This window comes from Carex rostrata, chromosome 27, assembly GCF_964058835.1.
Source record: "Carex rostrata chromosome 27, lpCarRost1.2, whole genome shotgun sequence".
Classification (NCBI taxonomy): domain Eukaryota; kingdom Viridiplantae; phylum Streptophyta; class Magnoliopsida; order Poales; family Cyperaceae; genus Carex; species Carex rostrata.
This window is the reverse complement of record NC_135944.1, coordinates 3,415,606-3,426,134: the sequence shown is the minus strand read 5'-3', so window position 1 is coordinate 3,426,134 and position 10,529 is coordinate 3,415,606. Positions and strand designations below refer to the sequence as shown.

The 10,529-nt window shown below is 34.8% G+C and overlaps 1 protein-coding gene across 4 annotated transcripts; it reads right to left on the bottom strand.

Annotated features, from left to right (window-relative positions):
* Positions 1-1,096: 1,096 nt before the first annotated feature.
* Positions 1,097-8,366, bottom strand: LOC144544944 (cysteine-rich receptor-like protein kinase 25). 4 transcript variants are annotated; one of them, XM_078293500.1, is made up of 10 exons: positions 7,955-8,366; positions 7,565-7,791; positions 7,009-7,231; positions 3,802-3,843; positions 3,327-3,494; positions 2,972-3,138; positions 2,688-2,898; positions 2,149-2,392; positions 1,794-1,944; positions 1,097-1,712 (listed from the first exon to the last, which is right to left on the bottom strand). In XM_078293500.1, the coding sequence occupies exons 1-10, from the start codon at positions 8,271-8,273 to the stop codon at positions 1,446-1,448; spliced, it is 2,019 nt and encodes a 672-aa protein (XP_078149626.1). In that variant the 5' UTR covers positions 8,274-8,366; the 3' UTR covers positions 1,097-1,445. The 4 variants fall into 4 exon arrangements, with proteins under 4 accessions (XP_078149626.1, XP_078149628.1, XP_078149627.1 ...); XM_078293502.1 differs by having other exon boundaries at positions 3,327-3,482; XM_078293501.1 differs by having other exon boundaries at positions 7,565-7,795; positions 7,959-8,366.
* Between the last annotated feature and the right edge of the window lie 2,163 nt (positions 8,367-10,529).

Sequence of the window (10,529 nt, the reverse complement as noted above, 5' to 3'; positions counted from 1 at the left end):
TTTATGTTAGCACTTCCTTCATTGTGAACGCACAGGCCTCAATAAAACCCAAATAGAGGGATGCGCAATTGGATTGAATGCAAATAACAGGGACCTAAGAAAAATACAGAGGGCTAGTTGACTTTGTAAAAATCCTGCCACCGGTACTTAACAACATTTATAATACAATCCAGATTGGCAGATTTTGTTTCAATTTGAACTTTAGGTTAAATCTTCTTCATTGCTGCAATGCTGCTTGATTCCTAGCTAGGCATTGATATTCTTTTATAAACATATTTAAGAATCAATTCATGTTAGTCTTGCAACTGATCTTAATTTGAAAAAAATATCCAAAAAAGCAAAGTTTATTATATTGACGATATGAATATACTCAGAGCAATTGGGTGAGTGAAGTAAACATGTGAAATTTTTTTCTGAGTGGGTAGTGAATATTATATTCTTAGGTTTTTTTAGTATGAATTAAGCATATTAAACCAGGATGCAAAATTTGTAAGCCATTTCGACATTACAAAAATGGTTATCAAATGTCCACTTTTAGAAGTGTAATCAATGCGGAATGCTGAATTCGAGAAATTATATATATTGGAGTTCAGGGAGTAGTGTGTATGAATAAAATAAATTGAGGGTCAAAATTAAGGATTCTGACATTCTAAATTGTTTCAATGAAAATTAAGGATTTTGCGTTGTTAGAAAGATATTGCTAAGTATGTTCAGAGATAGACGAAGATGAACACTTAATGAAACTCCTATTGCAACTCTTAATATATATCATTAGTTACTATGAATAACAAAGGTTTACATGTACCAAGGTAGAGATGTCAATACTTTTTTTACAGACAGGTCTATTCTGAGTCGAAATATGGTTTATTTCATTTTATCATTTTAAGATTTTATATTAAATTTGGTAGAGTCAGCTCTTGCCCTGGAGAACCCGCTGAGTTTTGCACGCAAAAATTGTTAAAACCTGTGCAAATTCAATTATTTAGGGCTAATATCAAACCTAGACCATGGGAGATGCACCTTAACAAATTAATAATTAACAAGACAACAATAACAAAAAGTGGGCAGTTAATTAATATGAAATGCAATCAGTGTGGAAGGCAGAACTTGTGAACATACATTGGAGTTGGAGGTGTTGCCATTAAATTGTTCCAGAGTAAATTCTACTGTTCAAATATTTTAAATTCTATTCTTCAGAGTACATTGGGATTGGAACAATTGCTTCAACTGTAAAATTTGAGGATTGGACCTTCATGTTTTTCTTCAAAAGCAACTAAAAAGCAAGTTAATTAAACACCTTGCCATTTTTATAATACTAACAAGTCAGATTGGATATAGATTGTTTCATTTATCTAAACATAGCTGTCCATATTTTATGTGATGTATGTAGTGACTAATTAATGTACATTAGTATCCATCTACCTAATGTGTAATAATATGTTTTTCTAGCTAGTGCTCTGCTCACTAGTAGAAAATAGAACGGATGGCATGCTGGAAGTAGTATCCGGTGATGATGGCAGAGCGGGAATAGATGGGGTGTTTGTACCGTGAAGCATACCACTAATGGCTGCCATGTTTGGTCTTTTGGTTGGATCGTCTTGCACGCAGAGTAACCCGATGTGGATGCATTTCATAACTTCTTCGGAGGATGCGTTATCTAAGACGGGGTCCTTCAATTGATCAATTTTCCCTTCTTCCACATGTTGCCATACCTGAAAACCGATCAAGGACATTTATTGAATTTGTAATGTTGATTAATTTTACTAATTAAGTTTGTGTCTTTGAGAACGTACATAGCTAATTAGGCTGAAAGCACGGACAGAATTGACAAATGCGCTGATTTTTCGTCCCGTTACAATCTGTAGAAGTAGAACACCAAAGCTATAAACATCCGACTTTGCTGAAAAGCTCCCGTGCAGGACATATTCAGGTGCCATGTATCCACTATAATATTTCAATGATTTGGAAATTAGTGTATAATTTGATTGAATTAGTAGAATTCAATAAGAAACACAGAAACCTTTGAAGTCGATCTCTCAGCAAAGATGAATTTTTTTTTTTGAAGAAAAAAATATTTTTTTTTTTTTTTTTTGAAGAAAGCAAAGATGAAATTATTAATGGACATTGAAAAGATAACAGCGAGCTTACAATGTTCCGGCAACAATAGAAGTATCGACATGAGTCTGATCTTCATCAAAAAGCCTTGCTAGACCAAAGTCTGAAATTTTAGGGGTCATATCTATATCAAGCAAAATGTTACTAGCCTTTAGATCACGATGTATAATTTTGAATCCAGATTCTTCGTGAAGATATTGTAAGCCGCAACTGATTCCATATATTATTCCATATCGTGTTTCCCAGTTAAGTTTTTCACGTCTGATGGCTTCATTTGCTGAAAAGTTTTCAGATTTATTACAACAGGTTATACATATTTTTGATAGATTGTTACACATAATAAACTAATTTAAATGGAAGTTGGTATTAACATCATAATAAATAACAATCATAACTATTGCCAATTGTACTTGTGCAAATATTATCTATATTTGTAAGTTATTTACTTATCCATTTGTCAAGTAAAAAAAAAACAAATGTAAATTGTCAAGACCTCCATTAGGTAAGAACTTCCATTTGATAAAGAAAAATAGTTATATTTATACTATAAATGTATATAGCAATTGGCTTACCGAAAAGAAAATTGTCAAGACTTCCATTAGGTAAGAACTCGTAGCATAATATTTTTTCTTTCTGCTCTATACAACAACTAAGTAACTTCACCAGGTTCCTATGCTTAATTTTGGCAAGCAAGTCCACTTCGTTTTTGAGTTCAGAAAGTCCTTGCTTCGAACTTCCCGAAAGTCTTTTAACTGCCACCTCTTGTCCATTTATCAGTAATCCCTGTGTCACTTGTTTAAAATCAGAATTTCATTCTTACATTATCTTAGTAGGGACATAATATTATTTTTCATACCTTGTAGACCGATCCAAATCCACCTTCACCGAGCTTTTTATCATCAGAAAAGTTGTTCGTAGCCAATCTTAGTGTATCTAGCTCAAATACTTTAAACTCCGAATAACATATCAAACTTGAGTATGACTGATATTCTAGCGGGCCAATGTTTTCTTCATCATCAGTTTCTGTGTGAAAATAAAGTTTGAGTGTATCAAGCATTTTACTAGTCTAAAATTGTATTACTCATACAGGGGACAAGAATAGTTAATTAAATTCACAATGTAGCTAGCCTAGTTAGTTTTTTTAATTTACCTAACAACTTCAAGAAAATAAAAAAGATTATGTAATTTGAACGTTGATAGTTAGAACTTACTTGAAGTATTCGCTAATGATTGCCTTCTCCATAACCAAATACCACCTACTGCTAAAACTAAAGCTGCGGCAACAGCACCAACTGAAACTCCAACAATTTTTGATAACTTCTCTCTACGGATACCCCTTACAATTTTCTTTATCTGTGGTGGCTGAGCTGGAGCAGTAATTTGTGGGTGCGGAATCATGAAATAAAAGCAAATAAATCAATGAAGACATCCAATTCATCGGTTCAAATTAATAATAACAAAACATTGCTTTATAAATTATAATCATATATAAACAAATTTTGAAATCCATAATTTTCAATAAACTAAGTTACTGTCATTCAACTTGATAGTTACTTATTTATTTAATATCTTCTAAAATAAATTATAATATTAAATAAAATTGTTCATAGTTATTGGTGGCTGCTTTCTGCTAAAAATTAAAAACTAAATGAATAAACTAATTTTTTTTTTTTCATTTCTACTAACCATATGTAGGAGGCAGCGCTGGAGATTGCGTACTTGGTAACACTAAAACAATAGATTAACTTTCCGTTAGAACATTAAAAAAATACCTCATAGAATTAACTACAGATTAACTACAGTATATACATACATACATAGACACACATACATGCATACATGCATGCATATATACATACATATATACATACAGGACAGAGCTAGACATTCGAACTATGGGGTGAAACACGTATGGGGGTCAATCATATATAACTTTTCTACGGAGAATGGGAGTGAATTTTACTTTATCGATCATACTCATTTCCTCTAATTACATAGAGAATCATTTATAAATAAAAAAAAAATGGGGTTCAATTAACCCTCATCCCCTCTTCTTCCCTCCGTCACTGCATACATATACTTGTATACATACATATGCATATATACATATTACAACTGCGGATACAAGTCATGTAGATTGACGATTCATGCTAAGGAGTGCGCACAACTGACCCTTCTTGACCTTAGGCAATACATTTATTTAGCAACAACAAGCACGTCATTCCGGCACCTGCCACACTGGACTATCTATCTATCTATCTATCTATCTGTTGAAGAGAGGGACCAAGTGATCAAATGATATATATTAAAGATTTGTCTAAACACAACCAAATAATTTATCTTGTAATGTAGGTTGTAGAATTATCTATAGAGAGCCTAAACCATCTCAACTTTAGATGTTTCCCTAGCAATCATAGGATAAGTAGAAATAGGCTAGCGGAGTAGCAAGTTGGCATCAACCAAAAATCAAAGAAGGCCTCATCTAGCGAAGAGGAGTACTAGATTCGAGGTGTAGAAAATATTTAGTAGAGATCTAGATATAAGAATAGTTGGAGTTAGTAATAAAATTAATTTAAATATAGTGTCTCTACTCAACAAATTAGTATCAAGACAAGGTTTGTCGGGGTGATTCTTTGAAGTTGACATTTGGGGTCTAAGTCGTGGCTTGGAACATATAGTTGGAAGATCGCCAGCTAGATAGTGCGTGCGTACGTCAACACTTTGTCAGAAGGTTGGTCAGACGTGAGATATCCAAAATCGCCAAACCGGGAGATTGAAGACTTGTGAGAGGGCTTGCATCATCAAGTCTTCATCGATATTGTAGGTACGAGTTGTGGTTTTGAGATTCTAGATTAATTACCACAATTATACATATTGGATTACCTGTATAGAATCCATTCTACAAGGCCAGGATTTATGGGAGGTTGTAGGCGACTCAAAGAAGGCTCCGCCAGAAATCACTTCATGGGGTGGTTAATGAGATGGGCTTACCAAGTCGGAAATCACTTGTCGAATAGTTGCATTGGACCGCCGCCCATCCCCATTTTTGCAAGAATAGAAGGAAGTATCAGCCGATACATATCGGTATCAGCCATGACCGATCCGATACTGCGGATTCTGTGTTTTTCGTCCAATTTTTTTTTTCGGCTTTCCTTGAGGCCCGTAGGCCTTCCAAGTTTTACCATTTTGGTCCAATATTGGTCATTATTGGGCTGAAACAGAATGAACTATGTACATCCATTATGTACCCATGATTAAATAGAGGAGAACCCGTATTTAATTAGCACAGAGAATAACCACGGGGGCCCTACCTCAGGAATTGAACTAAGAGAAATGTGATTTAAAAATATTAATGAACTAACAAGACGCCAAAATATTAGTTCTTATGATAAGATGTCGAGTACATCAGGATTTAGTGGGGGGTATAATCAGCCACCATATGCATATGGATATGAAGATGTTAACAATTCTTTATTTGGATCTACAATGTCTTTTTTTTTGTTTTGGACAACAATATCCCCATTTTTATCGTAATGCAGATGATGATGAAGTGATCCAGCCATCACAACATAGTTTATGACAGTGAAAGAGTGTGTTTGTAGTTTTAATGCTTGTATTATATTGTATTAGTGGATTATTTGATTGTAATCATTTATCTAAACATAAATTATTGATAAATTATTTTTTTAGTGTAAAACAAGTTTTTGACCAAAAAGTCTGATTTTCTGAGCCGAATCGGACGATACCGGCCGATACACTGATCTCAGATCGATATCGACCGGGACGGATCCTGATACTGATACCGATACCGATACCGATTTTTCCTTCTATGGTTGCAAGTGTGTTGATGGTGTTGCGGCCGTACTGTTTGGTGTGAAATGGGTGCTGGATTTGGGAGACGTTCGCTGGTGAGTTCTACAGTACAAGAGTGACCGATTTAAATATTTATTAGTGTAGGCATAATTAATCTGTTTGTTGTTTAAATAGGATAAATAATATAATTTGACATTGTACTATATATGAATAGGGTGAAAAAAAATGTAAGGTCAATTATCAATGAAAAACTGTTAATTATCAATATAAGCTACAAAAGAGTAGAACTAGGGTGTTCTTAAGCTCACCAAAGTATTTGGTGAGCTCAACTCCAAAATCAATCAAATCGATTTCAAATGACGAATCCGAACTGTTAGAACCCGCCTATCTTACGTGTGATGCGTCTACATGTGAAATTTTTAAACATTCGAATTAATTTAGTATAAAGTCAAGCAGTCAAAAAACATTCAAAAAATGAATGCACTAAAATTAATTTATTAACCTTACTTGATACTAAACTAATTCGAATGTTTAAAAATTTCACATGTAGACGCATCACATGTAAGATAAACGGATTTCAACGGTTCGGATTTGTCATTTGATATTCATTTGAAGAATTTTAGAGTTAAGCTCACCAAACACTTTAATGAGCTTAAGAACACCCTAGTTCTACTCGCTACAAAATAGTGTGAACAAAATATGGATTTTTCTCGAGTATAATTGAATAAGCAAGATTAGTCCCCACTTTGAACAAGCAACGAGAGCCAAGATTGACCCAGTAAAGAAAAGGAATGGAAATGGTAGACCCAATGTAGAGCGACAAGAAGCCATCATTCTTGCCTAACTTTCAAGTCAAATAATTGGTGGTTCCCACTTTATAGGTCTAAATTATTGAAGAAATAAAACATGCAAGACTGACTGTTAAATTAATTTCTCGAAACTTAGTACAGTGAACGTCCAGCTATATATCCTGTAGTTTTATAGTTTGTGACAATGGATATTTTTTTAATAAATAAATACCTTTATGGCCATAGGAGGAGGAAGCAAAATATAAATTAATGTACAGGGTGAACTATGTACCTGGTGGGTTCAGCACAAGTGCGTCCGACGGGTAGAAAGGCCACAATGCAAAAACAATGTGGCAACTTAGTCCAGATAGCACTGTGACGTCTTTCCGACCACAGCATTTGATTAGTTTTTCATTATAAATTTTCAAGCATTGACCACACTCATCGCTTTTCAAGTCCGGGATGCACTGGACAAATGCATATATAGTTTTGTTGGCAACCACTTTACTCCCGATCTGCGTTGAGCCAAGCGTACGTCAATGCTAAATTGATAATGCGGTCGTAATCTAATTTTCAAATCCGTATTTATTTTTAAAAATTTGTAAGATTAAATTAACAATATCTTTTGGGTCGTAATATACTATTTTTTTCCTTTGTGGGTGCTCTTCTGGAGCCCCTAAATTTACATTTTTTTTTTTTTTTTTCTTAGATTTCTTGCTTTGTAACATGACTCATGTATCAAAACAATTATCAATCAAATAGAGGCTCGACCTCTGTTTCTTTCAAAAAAACAAATTAGTTATGTTTGTATAGAATTACTATATAATTGTAAGATTTGACTATGTTACCTGATTCAGCCCGAATAGTTGAGGTAGGGTAATCACTCTTGCTATAAATTGATTGATGACTTGATCCAACTCATTTGAGAATTCCACGGGTTCTGTTACATTGTCATTTTCGTAATGATAGTATTTAGGTGATGGATATAGGACCGAAAAGAAGCTTTGATTCGAATACCGCAAGCGGCATGGCCAGTACCATATGACAGCGCTTTTGCTATAGGGGCAGTATTGAACTAGCTGTGGCAAAAGAGTACAGAAAAATGACTGATTTGTAATTAACGATCAATAGTTAATAGTTAATACACATTAAATGGCACCTCACACTGAAAATTAACGATCAAAGGAAACAGAAATATGTAATTATGTAGTTGTTATATTTTCAATCTGTACATCTACGTACCTCTTTAGCAGCCTGAGTAATGCAAGCCTGGCAATAACCGAAGTCATCATATGCGTAGCACATCGCCATACCATACACACGGTCTGAATCATTCCCAACTGTGTTATTGAAATAAAACAATTTAGTATTGGCAGTGTTATCTATAAGGGAGGCCATAAGCACTTGAAGATTCCCTAAGTAGGTGCTTCCATCGGTGTAGTTATCAGAAGAGCAGTTATATAAATGCAATTCTTCTTTGTATCGATTTAGGCTGGTGACAAAGGCGAGGAAAGTAAGAAGAAAGAGGGGAAAGAAGGAATTAATGTCGGTAGGCATGCCTCAGTTTGTATTGTAGACTGCTACTTGGGGCAAAATATAAGACCATAAATGAGAAGACTTAAGCACGCAAATAGTTCGCTCCCCCTTATAATTTCCACAAACACCAATTAAGGAGCCTCTCTCACCACATACTTATTTTATTCTAGAAAATAAGAGTGTCATTTTCATTTTTGATTTTTTGCTGGTGCAACAGTTTCTCAAAACCTCTTTTATAGATATCAATCTTGTTCCTCTTCAAAACAAAATAATTAACTAGACTATATTTAAACATAAGAGATATTTAAAATATTTTTCTACAAATAAATTTTGAGGAATAAAAATTACAATATAGCAACCCTGATAAAAGTATTAAAGTATTAATGTAGCAATTTCAAGACTATTTGCACACATATCTAAAATTGAAAGGACGGAGTTCCATAAATTATAAGTGGTTTCCATCGGGCATAATTCGAGGTGGTCTAAGCGAACATGGTAGTGTTCCGACGAACTACCCACGGTAGCTATGAAATTTTATGGAAGTTGGTGTTCTTTACTATTAAATTCTTCCCTGGATGTTCACTGAACCTCGAACTACTCAGTTTGTGTGTTTAGTATGTTGTTGAAGTGAGCGTTCCTGGTGGTGAAAAGGGTTGTGGCGATGTGCCAAGTAAGGATGGCCTCTGTGGTACTACCATTAGGCTGGCAATCCCTACTGATAAGATTGTCCATTTGGTGGTTTCTCAGTGATTTTTCTCCATTGGTGAGTCGACCACCACTGTTTCTCAAGGAACATAGTATAGCTTCTTTTGCAACAGTACTAAGAACAACAGTTGGGAGTATTCCTGGAATTTTTCATCTTACCCATTCGAGAATTTTGTCAATAGGGATTGGAATGCAAAACGGAAATAAAAATATAGTCTCGTTTTTCACATCAAGAATGGAGGGAAAAACTTTCACTGTTCTGGTTGGTAAGAAATTATCCCTTATCCAATTTGCACAAACGGAAAGTAGTTTCCTTGACTTACATGCTTCAAATAAGTTGTAAGATCTGTTATACTTGGCAGGATCTTTGATGTATTTTTTAAATAATCCAAGATTGGACCAGCATTTGTATTGAAACGCTGCGGTTGACCCGATGGATGGGATGCTGAGGCATGCTGAAATCAGTAGGAATTTGATTGCAATATCAAATTCATAAAAAGTTTCCCCCTTCTCAGAACCACCTCTTGAATGTTATGAAATGCAATGTTTGTATTCTTCGTGTGCTGCATGGGAATGCCATGCAGATCCCTTTTTGAAAAATATACTCAGAAGGTATACCACATTACCAACCATGATGATATTACTGATCCAATCAAATATAACAAACCCTTTAAAATAATGAGAAATTGGTACCTAGCGGTGCAAAAAATCAGAAACGAAATTCAGCTCTTTCTGGATAATGCTAAATACCCAATTCATTGGGTATCTAATTTCTCCACTATTAACATCAGTTTGAATATCCTGGTTGGTGCCAATATAGTCAATTAGCCCTTCTAGTACAAAATTAAGTGCTTTTCTACATCCAGCCTCATCCACTGGTAGCTTGGCAAACCTAGACCTCAACATTTTAGCAAGGGCAAAGGAGAGGCAAGTATCCCGCCAGTAGGGATTTTCCCTAGTAAACACTTCATCCTCAGATGAGAATTCGAAAACTCTGCCAATTGTGAGCATGCTTTCAGAGTTGGCAGCATAAATACAGAGGACGAAGAGACCAACCCTGAACCCTTGAAGATGTGTATAGCTGTTGGCAAGAAACCCAACCCATAATAATCGGGCAAATTGCTCTGCAAACTTCAATAGTTTCCAAGTGGAGAAGTTGCTGGTACATACCCGAATGATCTCAATGAGCACCATCTAGATGAGAATAACTTGAGCTCTTACTTTTAAGTTATATTGCTTAGCTTGAGAGAACAAATAAGACATAAGTGAGAGCAAAAGAACATAAGCCGAAGAGAGAATTAGGCTTAGGAATTGGAAATTTGGAGTAAATACAGAATTGAATCTTTAGTGGGAGAGGAAGAAAGAGCCATCAGCTCTGATACCATAAAGAGAGAGAAAGAGAGATTTGAAGAATTAAATCTTTATTCATTTTCTTGTCTGTAACAGTACAATGATCATGTTTATATAGCCAACACTTTGCCATTACATGATCTGTCTAGAATCTCCTAATCTCAATTCTAACCAACCAACTAATTAACTATAAACAGCACTAACTAACACTATTAGTGCTAA